The sequence below is a fragment of the Hemicordylus capensis genome, chromosome 1 (assembly GCF_027244095.1).
Source record: "Hemicordylus capensis ecotype Gifberg chromosome 1, rHemCap1.1.pri, whole genome shotgun sequence".
In the NCBI taxonomy this organism is placed as follows: domain Eukaryota; kingdom Metazoa; phylum Chordata; class Lepidosauria; order Squamata; family Cordylidae; genus Hemicordylus; species Hemicordylus capensis.
The window spans coordinates 170,938,420-170,960,847 of NC_069657.1; the positions used below are offsets into that span (position 1 = coordinate 170,938,420).

The 22,428-nt window shown below is 41.2% G+C and overlaps 1 protein-coding gene across 10 annotated transcripts in view; it reads left to right on the plus strand.

The window, feature by feature from the left end:
• Window positions 1-22,428, plus strand: part of THSD7B (thrombospondin type 1 domain containing 7B) — a 690,438-nt gene that overhangs the window by 106,689 nt on the left and 561,321 nt on the right. For all 10 annotated transcript variants that reach the window (XM_053254956.1, XM_053254972.1, XM_053254939.1 and 7 more), the window contains one exon: window positions 4,848-5,022. In XM_053254956.1, coding sequence (XP_053110931.1) covers window positions 4,884-5,022 — 139 coding nt within the window. In that variant the 5' untranslated portion in view covers window positions 4,848-4,883. The remainder of the gene's footprint in view (window positions 1-4,847; window positions 5,023-22,428) is intronic.

The window sequence follows — 22,428 nt, forward strand, 5'->3', positions numbered from 1 at the left end:
TTTTACACTGCAATGTAACATACTCTGCAGAGTTAAAATTAGATGCGTATTGCAATTTTCCCTCCACCTTGGATTAGGATAGGAAAGAAATCTAAATAGATGATATTGCATATATGCCATTGTAACTTAGTGGGTTTGGGCCAATAAATCCCAAATCCCTCTTCTCTCTGAGAATAATTATGAGAATAATTGGAGAAGGCACAGTTATAAGGCCCAATTATTCTCTTTCACAATTATGAGAATAATTGGCGAAGGGAAATGTTTCACATAATGACGTGCTTTTGGAAAAAGGGTGCATGGGAGGGAGACTTAAAAGAAATATAATGAGGAATAGCTCATAATTAGCCCAAACTGTTCTTGTTCAGTCCCTCTTCTTTTGAAAACCAAGATATCCTTGATCAGTATAAACACTGCTCTAAGATCTTTTGCCTTTACCTTTCTCAGCAGGTACATAGGAACATAGGAAGCTGCTTGATAGACCATTGGTCCATTGGTCAGACCATTGGTCCATCTAGCTCAGTATTGTCTACAGCAGGCTTCCCCAACCTGTGGCTCTCCAGATGTTGCTGAACTACAATTCCCAGCATACCCAGACACAATAAATTGTGGCTAGGGATGCTGGGAGTTGTAGTTCAGCAACATCTGGATGGCCACAGGTTGGGGAAGCCTGGTCTACAGTGACTGCCAGCAGCTCTCCAAGGTTCAGGCAAGAGTCTCTCCCAGCCTGCCTGGAGATGCCAGGGAGGGAACCTGGGTACTTCTGTATGCAAGCAGATGCTCTTCCACTGAGCTATGGCCCTTTCCCTTATGGGAATATTTGACAGCGCTCACAAATGCAAACCAAGGCAGACCCTGCTTAGCAAAGGGGAAAATTTATGCTTGTTACTACCAGACCAGTGCTCGTCCCCATAATGGGAGAGTTATCACTGTGGTACTGGAGAAGATGGGATGGATGTTTTGGATGAGGCTTGCCATGCAAATCTAGCTTTACAGCCTTTTCTCTGAATATTGTGTTTTGAAGAAATGTGTTTGTTGGTTTCATTTACAAATGTAAAAAAATAAACGTATAAATAAATAAATAAATTTACTTCCACCATTGAGATGGAGCAACTTGGTGTATTGTTCTGTTTACAGTCATTTATTTTCTTTCTTTCTTTCTTTCTTTCTTTCTTTCTTTCTTTCTTTCTTTCTTTCTTTCTTTCTTTCTGAGCTTCCAAGTTTTTAAAAATCTGGCCTTCATTTTTTTCACTCTTTTGAATAGAGTATTAATGAAATGAGAGTTTTTGGTTCTGTTTTTGAGCCAAGTTGCGGTGGTGCTAGAGCACATGGTACTGACTTCATTGCATCACACTACCATGCATGGTAGGCTCCAGTTGTACTAGCTTCATCCAGTTTTACTATCAAGCCATGATCATTGATGTATGATGTGATATTGTCATGTGATATAGGTGGTGGGCTTTTTAGTTATGACTGCATTATGCATTTATTTTTATGAATATTTGTATAATAGTACTTTCCAACACATTAATATGTGTTGAAAACATTTTGACACATTTCGACACATTAATATAAATAATATGGTTCCCTGTCACAAAAGGGCTCACAGTCTAAAAAGAAACATAAGATGCACACCAGACGCAACCACTGAAGGGATACTGTGGCGAGGTTGAACTATGTCAGTTGCCCCCCCCGCCCCCGTTAAATAGAAGAGAATCGCCAATTTAAAAGGTGCCTCTTTGCTCAAGTACCTTTTTAGTAGAAGAGAATATTGTTTATTGTTTTTGACCCAGTTAATGGTAGGTCTTGATGTCATAACTAGTGGTGGTCTCTGTTTGAGAATCATGGTACTTGGGATGCTTCAGTGAGAATGTCCAGCAGAACTGTGGATAGCAATCATCTAAGAATTGTAATTTGTTGTGGATTGCAGGTCTTTAAGGACTTGGAAGCCTACATTTCCTTGGTCTTGGTTCCCACAATGTAGCTGCTGTCTAATTAAGGGCAGCCTAGCAACTCCTTACATCCCTGGGATGTAACTCTGCCAGAAACTGGCAGAGGTCATCTTAAGTTGCTCTCTGTAATCTTTGATAATGTCTAGAAAACAAGAAAGGTGCTGGAAGACTGGAGATAACAAATCTTGTCCCTATCTTCAGAAAGTTGAATCTGGGAAACTAAAGAATGGTCAGCTTATCTGGGAAAATAAGACTGGTTTGTTATCATTAACATAACAGACATAATTAAGCAGTCAGTCTGTGGGCACCTAGAAAATTACTAAGAGCCAGCATGGGTTTGTCAAGAATAAGTCATGCCAGCCGTCCGCCTGTCCCTCCCTCCCTCCGTTACTAATTTGACAGAGTTAACAGGAGATTATGAGAACGTTGTGGTCATAATGGTCCACATGTTCTGCAGCTATAGGAGAGTGGAAGAAGCATAGCATAGCTTCGACAAATGCGTATTCCATAGCTGAGTGTAAGTGGAGGGAGAGAGAGAAATGGTTTTCCCTTCTTGCCCCTCCCTCCAAAAGTTATTTTCACTTGCAGAAATACATCCTTGAGAACTGCACAGCACAGAAACAGATTTCCGCGAGCTCTCCAATGGATGTAGAACATGTGGACCAGTGATTCTTGATCTGATTTGATTTTAGCAATGTATATGACAGAATCACCCATGATAACCTTGTTGACAAGATGGAAAATTGCAGGCTAGATTTTAGTTGGATGCACAGCTGGTTGAACAATGGCTACATTTCAATATGGAGCAAGGTACTGAGTGCACAGGGCTCTGGCCTGGACTCTGTACTGTACCATATTTTTATAGATGAATAGGATGCTTATGCAGTTGATACAAAACTAGGAGTGATAGCTAACACCTAGAAGATAGAGAGGTCGTGCACATGACTGTAGCAGCGGTGGGGAGGATGGGCAGGTGGGGGAGGCAGGGTTGGGCCTACCTTTCCCCCAGATGATCCATGGAGTAACCGAGCCATGCAGTTCACGTGCCCACACAATGGGTGCCGCCATGTGGCACACTGGAAGCTGGAAAAATGAGTCCCAGACTCCAAGTGTATGATGAGCTTGGTGCATTGGGAGAATCCTCTATGAGTTGGGTGTTCTAGGCTCCTGACTCTGCATACACACGGACACAGCATACACAGAAGCCTGAACTGGGCTGCAGCTGGTCTGGGCTGTCATTTGGGAAGCTGGCAGGGGGCTTGGAGGAGCCCGTGCTGCCGCCACTCTTTCATCACCCCCTCTAAGGTACAGAGGTTGACGGAGGCTGCTTTCTTTAGCTACTCCCATGCTACTTTTACCATTAATCCACAAGGATTTCCATTTACAAGCATATCCGAGCTGTCCCATGAACTGGCTTGGCCAAGCCCAGAGCCGAGCTGGGCCGGTTTGAATCTGGCCCAGATTCGAACTGAGTTGGCCAAACAGATGGCTTGCATACCCCTAGTCTCTCCCAGCAAGGCCTGTATAGCTTTTAAATGACTGCCGTTTACTATGTGGCTGAACTACATAATGAAGTTAGATAAAAAATGTCATTACTTTCTATTTTGGGTAGTCTGTATCTGATAAATATAATTGAATGAGTGTATCATGATGGACCGTTTCAGAGTAATTTAAATAAAGCTGCAGTTTTTAAACACTTTTTTTATTGTATATCTACTTTGTACTGTATTTTCAGGTTTATCTTTCTCTTATCAAGAACCACACACTATGTATTATGTATAGTAATAATAGTTCACTTTACCAAGTTGGGAATGCAATAGTTTGGAACCAAAACTTTTAATAACTGATAACTTTTCAAGAAAAATACCATAATGATGCTGCTCACCTTTGTGAAAAGAAACTATTTCACTGTACTTAGTTTATCCTATTTCCAGATACTAGGCTTCATAAAAAATAACATGAGGGAAATAACAAGTAGCAAATATAAACATTAAAACTGAGATAAATGCCTAACTATCGGGAGAAGTTCATTTAATATAGCACATCTTCAAATTTGTAGTTTATAAATTTGTTCTTGCTAGGAGAACTACCTTTCTATTGGCACATATTATGTGGGTATTTTAGATCCTAACAAGTCTGCTTCAACTATTTAAAGTGTCTTGAAAGTTGTTGGTATGTATTCTCTTTTTATAAATGTTAGTATTTGATTATGTCAAAAGTTCCATTTCCCTCCCGCTGGGTGGCCAACTACATGTTTTGACTTAGAACCCTTGATCTGGAAGATGCTGAAAGAGGTACCAGAATTGGAAGGCAACCTTTCCCTGGTCTTAAGGGAGGAGAGCTGGTCTTGTGGTAGCAAGCATGACTTGTCCCCTTAGCTAAGCAAGGTCTGCCCTGCTTGCATATGAATGGGAGACTAGAAGTGTGAGCGCTGTAAGATACACCCCTCATGGGATGGTGCCACTCTGGGAGCCGTTCTGGGAAGAGCAGAAAGTTCCAAGTTGCTTCCGTGACTTCTCCAAGATAGGATTGCGAGAGATTCCTGTCTGCAACCTTGGAGAAGTCGCTGCCAGTCTGTGTAGACCAGGGATTCTCAATGTTGGGTCTCCAGCAGCCCCAGTGGCCTGTGGTTGAGGATTATGGGAGTTGAAGTCCAATAACATCTGGGGACTCAACATTGAGAATCCCTGGTGTAGACAATACTGAGCTAGATGGACCACCAATGGTCTGACTCAGTATATGGCAGCTTTCTATGTTCCTTTCATGGTGTTCTTGCAACTCTTACCTGAGGCTTGATTTAAAGATAAGAGTATTTGTAAAATGGATACAAATGGTGCATTAAAAACAGGTGAAGACACTTTTTAAACACACTCACCTGTTTTTTGTTTTTCATTTCAGGAATAGTGAAGTGAACTGGACTGAACTTCATGAAGTATGTTTCTAAGGGATAGCTGGCTTTGCGCTCACTGGGCATGGCAGAATACACAGAGATGCTTGGTTGTGCTTGCACTGTTGTTATTACACACATCTGATTTGGAAGGCAGAAAATCCCATCCTTTTGTCTGGAAGACAGGTAGGTTTGAATGTATTCTTATTTACTGAGGTCCAGAGTGGTAGTTGTGCTAGTTTTGTTGCAGCAAAACCAACAAAGGATATTGTGGCACTATAAAAGACTAACACTGTTCTTTCAGCATAAGCTTTCATGGATTAAAGTCCACTTCACCAGGTGTATGAAGTGTTGTGCTAAGCTCTGTCTGTGTATGAAAAAGAAGCTACCACACACTCTACCACCTTGCCCCCAAATGGGAAATTTGAAACTGGTATGTTATTATTTAGGTCAGAGGGAACAAGTGCTGGTGCTTTTTAAGAGGCCTTACCATTGCCTCCTTGAGGCCTGATGACATTTTGCCCTCACTTAATGAAGAATTGATGATTTCCTCCAATCAGCTGACCATATCTCCCTTAGTAGCTTTCATTAACCAGGAAGCCCAAGGGTCAAGAGTATAAGCTGTTGCTCTCGATCTGCCTAAGATCTTGCGTACTTCCTCAGGCTACACCATCAAACGAATCCATTGCATTCTGATCCAATAGTGCCCAAGGCAAGTTGCTAGACACTGCAATAACCCTGGTGTATAAACTGGAACAAATGTGAACACTTTATCTGCAAAGTGTCATGCAAATTGGTCACAGCGGGCTGTTGAGAGTTTCTCGCCTATTAATCGGGGGCAGTATAGCATAAACATTTAGCTACATGAAACAGATTTGCTGCCAAACTACACAGTTGCAACAAAGGTGGAGAAAAGAATATCTCTTTGTTGCCATTACCTCCATGGAGTAGTCCCTAAAACAGCCTTTCTGTATAGAATATATATGACGTATATACTGCTTTAAATTCACAATTCTGCAGTTGCCTAGCTGGGCATCTGGATGGATGACTGCAACTAGCACCCCTGGTGTCCAAAGTGGGAATGCTGCAGACTGACCCTTCCAAGCCCATCCTGCTAGGTCTCTGTTACACAAGAGAGCATTCAGGATAAGATCCTGGATGAAAGATACTTTTGCATTTGTTGACCTGCAATAATAGCTCCTTCAGCCTTGAGGCAAGAACCCAGAACTCCCATGAGTTGAAGGATTGGGAGAAGATCCAGAAAGAGGAAAAGGATAAAGTGCACAGGAAGGGCACCCCACAAACTGCCACCCCACAAACTCATTCTTTGCTCCTCCAGAAACATCTCTCTACCCAAACCAACATTGGCTGACATTTGGACTAACAAAGTGTCCACACTTCAAGCAGTGTGAGCCCACGGCTGCTCCATTGCATTCTGAATTATGAGTGCATTCTGCACAAGAGTGCTAGCATTTTGGAGCCCCAGGAGCACTCTGTAGAAGTGGAAATATGCCCCTTAAGGCTCTTACTGCTGCTGCTTGAAGCATGGATGCTCTGTTAGAATGTCTGTTCCTAAAATAAACACAACTCCCAGATTTGGAAATACTGGCAGTATCAGCACTGAAAAACTGGAGCTCTACAGTATTGCTACTACACTAAATAAATGGGCTACTCAGGAACAAGGTGCTCTCAACACTGACCTCTGGATGACCAACCCCAAACCAAGTTGGGGGCAAACCCAACTTTGTATAGTATAGCATTTTCCTCTTAAAACTCTTATTAGAAAACTTGCTTATTCAGTATTGTCATGTGTTTCTATTTTTGCAACTACTTTTTCAAATACCTTGGCAATTTTTGCCATCTCTTGCTTTATGACACGAAGGGTCAGTTCCTTCTTGTCATAAAGAACATTTACCTGGGGTGCAGGGGGAGATTCTTCTTGTGCAGAAAAAAGAACGTATTTTACTGTTTTAGGGCATGTTGTTTGGCTTTTTAATAATTAAAACAATTGAGCCTTGTTGCTGTTCTCTAAGTTCATCCTCAACTACATGGATAAATATTCTGTTACATTTTTGAGCTTAAAGAAAATCCCCGATTTTCATTCTCCATTTTGTCACAGTAAAGTCACCAGCAGATTATCCATTCCTTTGGAAAATGCAGTTATATGGCTTTACTTTCTCTCTCTTTCTTGCTTTCTAAGTTACTAAGCACATCAACCTGTGTGCAACCATAAGTAAATATATTTATCTTGACTTTGTATCTGAGCTGAATGGAAGCATTGCCAGCACATTGCAAAGAAGATTCAGCACTTTGAGACTGGCAAATTAGTTTACATAAAATATAGTCTAATCTAGTTTGCACCATTAAACTAGTTCTGGTTGATTGAATTGGCAAAAAGATTTTTGTAACTTTTAATTTAATGTATTGATTTCCTTTTCTTTAAAAACAAAACAAAACACCCCTGAATGTTACTTGTATTTCAGATCTGAAAAAAAGGATCTGTGTTTGTACAAGAAAGGCACAGTATGAGATAACCAGGTGTCCATACACATTTTCTGATTTGTTTTAGAAAAAGAATAGAAACTTTCCTAAGAATTAGTGAAGTCTATCAAGTTAACAATTACATTTGCATTGTGTAAGTGTTAGGAACTGTACAGATTGTTCACGAAATGTTAACCCTTCCTTATGCACTTTATCCTTTGTAGATATTTTGACCTTTGCAGATATGCTTCATTGATTCTAAGAAATATCTCAGAAGTTTTGAGCAGTCTTGAAATGTCATTGAAAGCAAATGATCTTTTCATTTTGTGGATGTGTATGCTCAAATCACAATATCAGTTTACAGGCCAAACTGATTTTTAACAAGTGTTTTTGGAGTCATAGATATGTGAGATCTTAGGGTTAGAATTGAAAGATGTAAATATTGTGGCAGTTCTTAACTCTAGCTTACTCTGTCCCATATTTTCCTAGTGCCAATAATTACCCTTTTCCCTTTAGATCAGCCCTTTTCTTTTCTTTACACCTAGTCTTTACACCTGCTCTAGGTGTATGTATGTATTTGTTTATTTCGGCCCAAGGCCAGCATACCTGCTCTAGGTGTAAGACAGACTAATTTCTAGGTGTAAGACTAATTTCTTTAAAAATAGGTCAAAATATAATTACTATGTATTAAATACAATGGCCATCATGTTCCACAGCATTAGGAGAGCTGCACCATCACAGAGCTTAGCCAAAAGTTTGCTCAGCCACACACATGTATGGAGAAGTGATTTTTTTGTTGCTGCTCACTCACCCACCCCAAGTACTTTTTGGCTTCCAGAATAATGTCTCAGAGAGTAATGTAGCTCCCATCTCTCCTTTTGGTGAACTCCACAGCACTGTCTCTGTGAGGGAAAAGCTCATGCTCTCTCTCCATACCTGCTCAGTTGTGGGAAAAGCCACTGGCTGAACTCCTCAATAGTTGTTTTCTGTTGCTCCTCCCACATAATGCTGTGGTACACGTCTGCTAATATCTCCCTGCTAATTAGAAAATGAGGTATCTTTTAAAGTGGCAGCACTCTGATATTTAGCAGGAAATATGGGACAGCAGCTGCTCCTGTTCTGCCCAGCATAGACTCTCATTATTTGCTGTTGCTGATGTTTCCCCTCATGGTTTGTTTTAGATTTTGAACCCCTTTTGGGAAATGGAACAATTTTCTCATTCTTCATGCTCTAGAAACCACATTGAGAACCTTTTGTTGAAAAGTGGTACATAAATGAAGATGGTGAACATGATACTCTCAAGTATATATAAATTTTTTCCTTATTAAATAGAAAAAAGAAAATTGCTTTAGGTAAGATCCAGTTTAATAAATGGAGTAACAAAGAGATTCAGCAATAACCCCAGTTAGGGCACTTCTCTACTTAACATACATATCCAATTTCTTTAGAGTAAAAAACAAACAAAAACTCCTGCAGTTAACGCTCACAGAGCTTAGTTATATCTTGACACAAAGCTTTTGTGTTGGTAAGGACCCCACAGTGAAAGCCCAGGATTCAAGAAGCTGCTGATTGTCCCCAGACCCCAGCCCAAGAAGACACCGACACAATTTGTTGGGTGAAACTGGTCATAACTTTATTAACTTAATCAACACTGAGCAAGCGAACTGGGTAGGGATGTTCGCCCACCCCAAGACAGTGCGGGACCTAGCAATGGCCAGGTTCGGACACCCCGGTCCTCCCCTGCACCTTGCTTGGGCGACACACCCTGGCTCAGGAGAGCATCAGGCGCTGGCCTGATCCATCTCCTTTCTACCAACCCCCAAGCGAGGGCCTGGAACCTTTTAGGCGTTTGCACACCCCGGACTGCGCAGCCCAAGGATCTGCAAAGTCCTGAAGCCGGTTCATGGCAAATCGTCATCCCTGAGCCCCAAGCCACAAGGGAGCGATTGACCAATCACCCATTCAGCCATCCAAGGGTGCTCACCGATGTTAAACCCACTATTTTCCAACTAAACCCGCACTGTCCCTTCCAGCCATGACCTAACTAAATAACAACTTCCACTAATGGAACAGAATGGAGTAGGCGAAAAAAACCCAACCAATGCCAATCTGTTGGGAGCAAAAAATTCCTACTCGGCCCCCAAAAGGGCAACCACCCTCTAGGCCCGCTCTGCTACAGGGAAGGGAGGGTGGGAAAGTCTCGGGCTGAACTGGGACTTTGGGCAGGAAGACGCCGAAAACGGCCATCAAGCCCCGCCCACCCATCCCGAGAACCAATCAGCATCCCCTTGGCCTGTTGCTGGGCTGGAACAAATCGCCCTCCCTCCTGCAACAAGGCCGGGGGAGGGGCAGTCTTTGCTCCTTGAAGACACCACTTCTTTTTAATCCTGATCTCCCAAGATCTCTCATCGAAGTGTTCTCTGTTTGCTGAAGGGTGTCTCTTCCCACAACTCCTTTTTCTTCAGCTTCTTCTTTCAGGGCTTCAGCACATCAATATTCCTAAATTCTGCCTTCACTCAGAGTCTATGAAAGGATGTTCTCCAACTACCTTCCTGCCTTTCTCTTTTCTAGCAAGTCTGTGGTGGGTGTTATATACTCCTGTCTTGATCTATTCTGCCTTTTCTAACTCTACTAAACACCATTTAAGGGCCAGTGATAGGAGATGGAATATCTAATCCCAGACCAATCATTTGCTGACCTTTTTGTTCCCTTTTGGATGCTCTGTCCCACATGAGTACAGAGAAATACTTAAGTCTCAAAGAACTATAACAGGGAGAGTAAGCCTCCCCACCAAATTTGGGGCTACTCTTGCCTACAGTAACACCATATTTGCCCTTTGCAGGTTGCCCACAGAGGACCATCTCTATTTCTTGCCCAAAATAACTGTTCATTTCCTCCCTATCCAAGCTGGGAGAGCAGTCTGGGATGAGCCCCTCTTGGATATGGGGGTGCCCAGAAGGATTACTTCACCCTTATGGGTCTTGAACTGTACTCACTGTCGGCTCTCTCACTGGAGAATACAGGTTCCTTGCACCAGCCAGATTAATCACTGAATCCAGTTTATCAATGGCAGTTATCCACCTCTTCCTGTCCATGACCCTCCCCTTCCTTCACTCATGCCTTTATTAGTTTGCTATAAAGGCAGAGGCTCTCTTTCCTACCCCAGCCCTACTCTTCTCTCAGTTTCTCCATCTCCTCCAGCCACAACTGTTCCCACCTGCCCTGGTGCTGGCTGCTGTTCCCACCTGCCCTGGTGCTGGCTGCCTCTGACATCATTGGTGTCTACCTGTTATCAGATGGCGCTGGTGACACAGCGTTCTGCCTGTTCTGCAGCTTGCCAGTGGCTGCCCGGCCCACCACAGCTTGATTGGAGGCCATCCATGCCGCTTGCTGTGCTGTGTGGCATCTTTTGCCTGCCTCTTCCACGACACTACACATAATGGAGTCTTCAGGGTGGGGCTGGTCCCAAAGAAACACCTTTATTTACACATTTGACTAAGATTTGTAAAAAAATTACCTCAGGAACTTAACTGTTTTTCCACATTTGGAATAAGGTATTTCACTGGGTTGCTTTTTGTTTCTGATACATATAAAAATGCCACTGCCTTTCAGAAGATTCTGTTTTTAATTAAGCTTTTATCTTTGGTGTTTTCAGCCTTGGGGGATTTGTTGGTTGTGTTTGGAGGAAATGATGTTGGGGGAGCAAAGAGTTTGTTAATGGGCCAGTTGAGAGTTCAAAGAGACAGCTGGAGTGGTTTAGAGAATTAAGACTATTTAAGAGAATTTTTCTAGTCTCTCTCCCATCCAAGCCAACCGGGGAGGATCTGTTAAGAAGCTGTCAAGCCTTGGGCTATTGTTTCTTGCTACCATTGATAACCAATGGTCACACAGGACTTGCTCCTGAATAAAGCTTCTGTCTTGGCTTGCAACACTGTGATCTGGATGATCTCAGAGGAATTAGTCTTTCTCAGCTGCATCCACCTGGTTTCTCAGTTCACCATGGACTCAGCTTTGATTGCAGGCTGAGGTGGGGAAGTTGCTGTGGCTATAGAAATTATAGCTCTACTCCTGGAAGCTGTCTCTATCTGGTTTTCTGAGGATTCTCCTCACCCTTTGCAGCCTACGCAGTCCCCTCATACTCCATTCTTGAGGATTCCTCTGGAATGGTTATTCAGAAGACTGCAGTGGAGATGAGGGGTGGGGATGACTTCCTGCATGTTCTGCTCATGCAAGTTAGGATCTAACCTAATGCCTATAGCTGGTCAGAGTTCAAAACAATCCAAAGGTGATGACCTTTGATAGGGATATGGGGTCAGCTGCACCATTGAAACTGGCATCCTGTCTTACTTGGGAATGTTGTAATTTACCAATTTGAATTATTTTATTCACATATGTGAATATTTCTGAATGCGGTCAGAGCAGACAGTAAGATACAAAGAATATAATGAAAACATGGGGTATTCTCTGTATGTTGAGCTGTGCCCCATGTCAAGATTTGAAATTCATTTTGCCACAAAAAACTCTCTGCTGTGGCATGCTGCAGTAGCATGCAACCTCAGCATGCTAGAATCCAGCCAAAGTTAACCAATCTTACATCTCATTTATTTCAGTGGGAGCGGACTTAAGCACAGGTTGAATTCTCTCCTATTGAAATCACTGAGGTGCAGAAGTGCTTGTTTTCAGCTGGGTTGTCATTTAGGATTATTGTGTTAAAATGTGTGGGTTTTTCTAGAAGTATGATTAAAAACACTCTAATTAGGGTGGTTCTGAATATGTACACTGGGAAATAACTAGCAGAATGCTAGCTGAAGCAGAGTCTCCTTTTGTGCAGTGTGCTTTGGAAGACTGGTCATGAAAAATCACTTTTCAAATTAGAACTTAATAAAAACTTTCCTGCTCTGAACGGTAAGCCCTACTCCCTATGCGATTAGTGGTTTCATTTCTTTCTCAGCAGTTGGGTAATGATTATGGCTCCAGATGCTGCGGGAGCGATAAAGAGATTGATTAATTTGACTTGAAAGGGCATATGTTCAAAGAGAATCCAATCGGAACACCACGAAAGGATGCTGACATCCTTGCAGTACGAAAGCTTAACAAAACTTGGTCCCCAGCTGTTCTTGAGAAAATGATCGGCACACAAATATTATTAATCTAGTCAGTATATAAAGCATTTAGATTTTTGCCTACTCATGGGATGCATTTCCTCACCCATTTTTGTTTGTGCTGACTCATTCTTAGAAAAAACAAGGACTTAGTCATGTTAGACAATGAAGCCCAAGTGAGCATCATCTGAGCTGCAATCAACAAGCATTCAAAATATGTTTGCATAACGTTGATATGGTGAACCTGAAGCAAAGTGCTCATTATTTTTGCTACATCAAAATCTCAGATGTAATGCCTATGACTTGGCATATTTTAAAATATTTTTTTGTTATTGGGCAGGCAACATGATCATTCTCTGCTTCAGATTAGCTATGGCGTTTTGTAGCATTGAACTAGGCAATTTGGATTTAGCACCAGGACTGTTCCAGAGATCCTTTGGAACTCACACAGCACTTTGTTATTGGCTCTGCCTTGCAGCCTACCTCTCGCCAGTGCTTTGGAATGAAAGGAATAGTGCAGAAGTTGAAATCAGGGCCAGATTAGTATCTTTGTAGATCCTGGGCACTCTCATAATTGTAGGCCCCCAAGATATATCAATAGATAAATATTTGCATTGTGTGCAATGTGTAGGTTTCCTAATATGCCCCATAATGTTTAATGTATCTGAATGGGCATCCACAGGGCTGGAATATCCATTATTTCTTCACAAGAAGATGTATTTTGGGAGCCTAAAACTTTTTTGTAGGCCCTTGGGAGCTTTATAGACCCTAGGCACGGTGACTATTGTGCCCAATGGATAATCCAGCCCTGGTTGAAAGCACCTGCTATGCCTGCACTGAGGGCCAGGTTAGGCTTTGCTGTCAAAGGGGAACCTGATTTACTATAGTGAATCCAAGTTCTTGTCTTGGCCTCACTGTAGTAGGATCCCACCTCTCATTTGGATATAAAATGTAAATTTAAAAAAAAAATAAAAAATCCTAGGTCTTTCCACAGCTTGCTACTATAGTTACAGATAGGCTCATATTATCCATATGGACAGAGTATTCTTATTTTCTTTATGGATTTTGTTACTCATATTTTTGCATAATGAGGCAAAATTGATTGTCTTCAAGCTAAGGCATTTAGATACTATGGTTTCTGATAACCTTGAGGCTAAACTGCAGCTCCTTATGCAGCTCCTTATGATAGCTAAGATTTATCATGTGCTGCTAGTAATCTAATCTATATTTTGCCTGACGCTGTAGTTCTCATGGAATTTATTATGGAATCATAATCCTCGCATAAGTCTCAAAAATCCAGTATATTGGACTTTTTGTCCAAGTTAACAAACTCAGGAAACATTTTAAACTTTAAGTGTGTAAAAGTTTTCCTCACAAAAGCTAATGAAAGGGAACATTAGATTCCATGCCAGTAACAAGGTTAAAGTCCAGTCTCTTTTGATCCTTCAGAAGTGGTACTGTGTGCCATTTTAAATGCTTTCTTAATAGGACAAATAACTTGCTTCTAGCTCTTTGGAGGCCCTGAGATATCACTGTCTTTAGTTAGGACATTTTATGCATATGGTAGATTCCATAATTAAATTAGTAGTGTGTATTAATTATACATTTCTTCCTACAGTAATCATCTGTGCTATTGGCTTCATTAGAACAAGACAGGACAGCATAGCCACCAGAATTGTAAAAATATAGAGAGGTGATTAAAATATTTCCTGGTCACTTTCTCTTTTGTTTAATAATAATAATCATATGATGGTTATGTTATTTCTATACTGCTTTTCAACAGAAAGGTTCTGTTGCAGTTTATGGAGGAAAAAAGAATAGCAGGAAGACGATGGTTCCTATTACTGTGAGTTCCTAAAGAACTCACAGTCCAAAAATAAGCACAAAGTAGACAGCAGTGACAGCCACTGGAGAAATGCTATGCTGGGGCTGAATAGAGACAGTTGGCTCTTCCCCTGTTAAATGTGAGAGAACCACTACCTTAAAAGGAACCTATTTACAGTTAGAGTAAAGTTAGCAGGTTTTTATGCATAATCTAGGCTTCATTACACAGAAGCACTATCTTAGGCAGCCTATAACCCTCTTCAGACATGCAAAGACAAAGAAGGCTGCTGTACTAACATGTAGTGTGCTGAGAGTGTGCCAGCAAGTCCCAGCACTGACGCACTGAGAAGTCAGACACTGGATTGCCCACCCAGATGAGCAGTGGCTCCTGTTGCAGCTCCTGGGGTCAGGCTGCCGGATAGCGCGGCCACATGTTGCCCTGCACCCCGGAGCCCAAATAATGCACCACGCGAGTGTGCGGTGCATTACTGGGATCTCCACCGAATGTGCCTTGCAGTCTGTTTGCAGCTGTGGCTGACACACCATTAAAAAATGAGGTTATGGGAGCACTCACTCCCTTAAGCTTGTGTAACTGGGTGGCTCAATAGGTGGGTTTGCTGCCATGCAGCCATCGGGATCGTTCACATGAGCATGCAAAAACGGACTGGGCTCCCTTAGCCTGGTTTTGCATGCTCATGTGAATACTAATAGCCTTATAGTGTATTAGAGCTAGCTGTGCAGAATGAGATAGTCTGGAACTTGAGAAGAACATTAATAATAATATTGTCCTACCTTTATTTTCCCATTTCCACTTCTGAGAAAATCCTGCTGTCAACACCCTCTGGTAAATTTTCAAGCCAGTCTTCATAGCTGTGTTCAAACTCCATTGAGTATCTTGAGACCTGAGGGCTAGGGCCAGCATGATTAATAGATAAGTAGTTTCTGGATCTGGTTCTCCATGGTCTCTTAGCAACACTTGATAGAGTAGAACTTGATTTTCACTGGGACCGATTAAGGTTTTTGTTATGATTAATTAACTGCCATGCGTCTAACCAATTGATCAGCTGAGGTTAATATTATATTGAGGCCATTCACAAGACCAGGCTGATGGTTGCGGGGGAAGGCTAGTCCAATTCACACACACCCTCAGACAATCACTGGAGTGTTGCTGGGAGCATGGCCCATATTCCCAGACAATCCACACTGCATGGTGCAGTGTGGAGCTCTCGAGGCTGTGATGATGCATCCCAAATTCTGGATATCCCACAATGTGTGGTGTATTGGAGGAGACGGGTGCATGATCTCGGAGCCTGAGTTAAGGGTTCACTTGAGCCTTTAACCTGGCTAAGAGCTGGGTTGAAAAGCTGGGCTAGGTGGTGCTGCCCTGCTGGGATTGGGCCTGATTCTGGCAGTTCTCACACGCAGCCAAACCCTGGTTGGGCATCTCTAGCTTGGATTAGTGTGCACTTGAGAACATCCTCATCTTATTTAAGGGAACAGTCTGGAATGTTAAATATGAGATTATCATGCTTTAAATAACACTAACAACTCTTTAGGCTGTAATTCTCTACAGATTTAATCTCTGCTTTGATATAATTATGTCAGTGACTTTAAAGGCATATAATGTGTTGGCACTGGGCACATTTTTGGTTGGAAATTAAGCTTAGATATATTTCTAGGGTCAAAAGATGTATGTACATTATTTGTACAAAATATTAAAATAGGTGTATTTTGTCACATATTTTTTAAAAATGTGATAAATGAATTACATTAGCAATGCTTTCAAACCTACTTGAGAAAGTAACTGGGCATCTATACATTATGTCTGGGAAATGAAAAATCATTAAACTCACTGTGAGCCCAGAGGGAGCCTGAGATGAGACGGGGGTTACTCTGTGCTTTCCTGGGATCTACCTTCAGTAGAGAGATTGCTCTGATCCCAGTTTTACGAGCATGCTGCTCCTTTGAGATAGGCTGCCATCAGTTGAATACTGATCTAAAGCTGCTGATCAGGCTGAGACATGGCTTCAACAACCTAGGATGTTTGGGACTTACAGGCACTGTACAGCCAGAGTCCACAGAACCCAGCTCTAGACAACAATATATTATTCTAAAAACAAACCAACAGTAGCAACGTGCTCCTAAAATTCGGATCAGAAAAATTTCTCTATTGAGGGCAGATCCCAGGAAAGCATAGAGTAACCCCCATCTCGTCATAGGGTCTTAGACTTTTCTTAGACTGTTCTTCTTGAATAGGATCACTTGTCCTTGCCCAAATACTGCATGGCAAATAGCTTTTGAAACTGGAGTTTTATTGTGTTGTTGCTTTTATTGTTGTTTTATTATTGTAATAGTGATGTTATTGCTTTGTGACATTTGTTTTTAATGTGATTATATGTATTGTATCCATTGTTCAAATAACCAAGATGCATACAATGAAATTAAAGTCAGATATATCGCATCTATTAAAAATACAACATTCAAACCAGTGCACATATGCAAATTAATACAAATGTACAACAAATTAGGGATGTGCATGAAACAAATTTGGCATTCTATTCTGAGCTCAGAATGGAATACAAAATGTGTGGAAAGTTCAATCAGAACTTTCAATCAAGCCAATTGTTCCGATGGAATGATCGTGGAACACTCTAAACGTTCTGAGCCATTCTGAGTTGGCCTCTGCATACATGTTGCATACCTGCAGCGGCCATTTGTGTGATGGTTTTGACCATACAAATTTATTTGATTTATTTACCACCCTTCCAAAATGTCTCAGGGCAGTTTACAACATAATAAAAACAATTAAAACCAGTTAACAATTAAAATCAAAACTATAAAAACAGAGTAAAAACCAATTAAACATTCAAACAGTTAAAAATCCTGGAAAACCAGGGCAAACATTTAAAACAATTTAAAACCGTTTACGACAGTTTAAAAACCCTGGACGTTCAGGCCAAACATAGGTTTTAAGGGCTTTCCTGAAAGTCAGTAATGAACTCAAATTACAGATGTCTGCCGGGAGTGCATTCCATAGCCCAGGAGCAGCTACAGAGAAGGCCCATCTCTGAGTCGCTACCAGACGAACCGGTAACTGGAGACGGACCTCCTCAGATGACCTTAACATGCAGTGGGGATCATGTAGAAGAAGACACTCACTAAGATAAAATGGCTGCCATGCTTGTACAGAGGCCAAAAGTGTGCCATTTTGGAATCTTGGAACAGTCAGAATGTTCTCACTCAAAATGGGGTTGCTCTGTTCCGAGCTCAGAACAGGCACTTCATTTGAAGGGTATTCTGTTCCAAGCTCGGAACACTCAAAATGGCATGTTTCAAGGCGGAATATTCTACACATCCCTACAACAAATATGATAGTACAGGGAAGCTTTCAGCGGAACTGTGTATCACTGGTCTGTGTACCACGAACATCACCTTCATACTGCAGCTTTTGTGTCTCATCTCTTCCCTTTTATAGGATTGTATAGTTTGTTTTTTCCAATTCAAAAGTCTGTGGACTGTCAATGGAATTTGTACTACAAACTCCAGTAACAAACTCCTTACTGTCTTTTACTTTACAAAACCTTTCTGTTGAACTGAGATTGTAGTTTGTTTCAACTCTGCTTGTGATTTAAGACTTCCTGAAGGACTAACATATCTTACCTGGAAGCACTATGGAAGGGGTTGTGTACCCATAGAAGCTTATCTTGTTCATCTTAAGATTTACGATGGTTACATTTTCATACTAGTTTTGCTGTCATATTTTTCATATATCTATATTTATATTGTATCCAGTATGAGAATGATGCACTTTGCTTTGGTAAATACTAAACCGATGTCACAGATGGAGGAATCTGACCTTTAATGAGACTATGGAATCAGGGGAAGGGGTGTTCTTAATCCTCCCCCCCACTTCTGTAGTTTCAGTCTGGACCTTTCCCCATGTGTGGCTGCTATTTGATTTGGGCAAACAACAACAACAGCAACAACTACTACTACAACAACATGGTGAGACGTAACTTTAATAAATCTATACCGGATCGGTCGTCGCCCGGGTCAACAAGGACCGCGCTAGGTGTTATAGTCCCTGGACATCTGGTGGCAAGTGGGCAACAGGACTCAGGATCTTCAGTTGAGCAACCAGGGCTGGAAACTGCAAGGTTACTGGAAGAAATGTCGCTTAACCGGAAAAAAAATACGAAAAATGCCAACAAGGAAATAATGATCTGCTATTACAAGTCTAGTCCAACTAGAAGAGGTTATTTAAAAAGAATGTACCAAATCTGGAAAGAGAAGCATCCAGATACAGAAATAACAGAACAAAGGCTAGCAAACCGGAGAAGATTCATAATAAGAAATAAAGTATTCACAGAAGTTGAGCTGGAAGAACTGCAAAGAGCAACACAGGCTCAAGATATGGAAGAAGAATTACCACCAACTGAAGAAGTTGCTCAGGCGCAGGTGGAGGAGGTGATGGAAATAGGATGCCACTGTTGCTGAACTGTTTCAAAATTAAAACCAGGCAACCTCCCCTTTGCCTTCACCTCAAAAACCCGAATGCCATGCAACAAGAACTAAAGCAAAAAATAACTGAGCACATGAACCAAACAACCACCAGGGTTCGACTTCCAGCTCTAAAAAGAGTTGCCAAAAAACAACTTGCTCAGGCATTAAAAGATGTCAATGCTGCACTTGCAGAAATAACAACCAAGAATTTGCAAGAAACAAACCAACTAATGTACAGTGCAGCAACAATAACAACACAAGAGCTTGGATAGGAGATCAGTGGACCTGTAAAAAAAGAAAGCAGTACATCACCTAAATGGAAGATTAAATTAGAAAATAAAATCTCCAGGCTTAGATCAGATGCTAGTAAATTGAAAGATATGAAAGACAAGAAGCTGAAGAATGAAAACACCAGACAGTATCTGATCCAAAAATACTACCTAGAATCAAGGAAAATTAGAGAAGTCCTGGAAATAATAAAGCAGCAAATAACAGCAGTGTCAAAGAAGATGAGTAGATACGAAGCCAGAATTACACAACACAGGCAGAATCTCCAATTCCAGTTGAATCAGAGACGTTTCTACCAAAGCATAGAAGGAGAAACTGCAAGAAACCTAGAAACACCAAATAAAGAAGAAACAGTGCAATTCTGGGGGAAATTATGGGACAATCTAATAGACTATAATAAAAAAGCAGGCTGGATGAAAGAGGTCAAAAATGTAAACAACAAATGTAAGATCTAATAATAACACCAGAATTAATAAGTGAAAGAGCAAAGAAAATTAAAAATTGGACTGCGCCAGGCGACGATGAACTGCATGGCGTTTGGCTTAAACACCTAACAAGCCTTCATAAACAACTATCAAAACAGTTCAATCACATTTTGCAAGGAGGTGATATAGAACAATGGCTAACAACTGGGAAAACTCATCTCATCATGAAAGACCCAGCAAAAGGTGCAGTTCCAAGTAATTATAGACCGATAACCTGCCTGCCAACCATGTTCAAATTATTAACTGGAATAATAGCAGATGAAGTAATGCAACACTTATTAACTAACAAACAGCTTCCACTTGAACAGAAAGGAAATTGCCCGAACACCAGAGGTACAAAAGACCAGCTGCTGATTGACAAAATGATTTTAGAAAATTGCCAGAGAAGAAAAACCAATCTAAGTGTTGCATGGATTGACTACAAGAAAGCCTTCAACTCATTGCCTCACACATGGATACTAAAATGTTTAGAAAGAACTGGTGTCAGCAAAAACATTCAGATATTTATTAAAAAAGCAATGAGCATGTGGAGTGCACAGTTAACAATCAATGGCGAGACACTTGGACAGGTTAGCATTAGAAGAGGCATTTTCCAAGGGGACTCACTATCCCCTCTATTGTTTGTAATCGCCATGACCCCACTTTCACAAATACTAAACAAAACAGGCTTGGGATACCAAACATCTAAAACATCCAGTAAAATCAACCATCTGCTGTACATGGACGATCTGAAATTGTATGGAAAGTCCCAGTCAGAAATCGAATCACTGCTAAACACTGTCCGTATATTCAGTAGCGATATAGCAATGGAGTTTGGACTAGACAAGTGTGCTGCATTAATAATGAACAGAGGAAAAATAAGAAAAACAGAAGGAATAGAACTGCCCAATCAAGAACCTGGAAGAGAAAGAACATTACAAATAGTTGGGCATTCTCCAGGCTGATAACATTTCACACACTGAAGTTAAAAGAAAAATTGGAAGTGAATACATCAGGAGAGTTAGAAAAATCCTCAAGTCCAAACTCAATGGCGGGAACACCATACATGCCATAAACACCTGGGCTATACCTATTATCAGATACACTGCAGGAATAATAGACTGGACCCAGGCAGAGCTAGAGGTGCTAGATCGTAAGACTAGGAAAATCATGACCATCAATCATGCTCTGCACCCCTGCAGTGATGTAGATAGGCTATACCTGCCTCGCTGCTCAGGTGGAAGAGGAATGCTGCAAGTCCATCAAACAGTAGAGGAAGAGAAAAGAGGCCTTGAAGAATAAAGGACAGTGAAGAAGATGCACTTCAAATGGTCAATAACGAGAAACTATTCAACACCAATGAAAGAAAGCAGGCCTACAAGAAAGAACAAGTCAACGACTGAGCAGAAAAATGGAGAAATAAGCCACTCCATGGTCAATATTTGCACAATATACGTGGAAAATCAGACAACACCAAGACCTGGCAATGGCTTAAGTATGGCAACTTGAAGAAAGAAACAGAGGGTTTAATACTGGCTGCACAAGAACAGGCACTAAGAACAAATGCGATAAGAGCAAAAGTAGAAAAATCCACAACAAACAGCAAGTGCCGCCTTTGTAAAGAAGCAGATGAAACAGTCGACCACCCAATCAGCTGTTGTAAAAAGATTGCGCAGACTGACTACAGACCAAGGGTATGACAAGGTTGCATGGATGATACACTGGAACATCTGCAAAAAATACAAGCTTCCTGTAGCAAAAAATTGGTGGTACCATAAAATTGAAAAAATGGTAGAAAACGAAGATGTTAAAATATTATGGGACTTCCGACTACAAACAGACAAACATCTGCCACACAATACACCAGATATAACTGTAGTCGAGAAGAAAGAAAAACAAGTTAAAATAACTGACATAGCAATACCAGGGGATAGCAGAATAGAAGAAAAAGGAATAGAAAAAATCACAAAATACAAAGATCTACAAATTGAAAGTGAAAGGCTTTGGCAGAATTACCAGTGGTAATTGGCGCCCTGGGTGCAATTCCAAAGGACCTTGAAGAGCACCTCAATACCATAGGGGTCACAGAAATCACCATCAGCCAATTACAAAAAGCAGCTTTACTGGGAACAGACTATATTCTGCGACGATTATAACAGCAACAACATTGACAATAAAATTCAGCTATCCCAGGTCCTTGGGAAGGACTCGATGTCTGGATAAAACAAACCAGTCAATAACACCTGTCTGACTGTGTAAACAAGAAATAATAATAATAATTATTATTATTATTATTATTTTATTAATTCGATTTCTATACTGCCCTTCCAAAAATGGCTCAGGGCTGTTTACACAGAGAAATAACAAGCTAATAAGATGGATCCCTGTCCCCAAAGAGCTCACATTATAAAAACAAGCATAAGATAGAGACCAGCAACAGTCACTGGAAGTACTGTGCTGGGAGTGGATAGGCTAGTTACTCTTCCCCTTCTAAATAAAGAGAATCACCACGGTAAAAGGTGCCTCTTTGCCCAGTTACCAGTGGTGCCATGAAAAGTTTCTTGGGTCAAATAAAAGCTGCAGAGTGGGGCCTCCAGAATGGAACCATGGTGGGGACAGAGGATTAATGCTTATCCTTCTCCACATCATGGTCCAATACAGATTGGACCCCAGATTGGATCTGTCCCCCCAATTGCTCCCCTGAACTGCTATTTATCAAAGAAATGTTAAGCATACCATCCCCAGTGAAGCATTTTAGGTAAAGAGTGTAATTTGCTTCTGAGTTGAGTCTATCTAGCCCAATATTTACTAGTCTGAATAAGATAAACACTCCAAGGTCTCAAACAGATGTCTTTCACACCTGTGCTACTTGGCATTTTTTAAACTGTCAATGCCAGGGATTGAATCTGCCACCTTTATGCCTGGGAAGC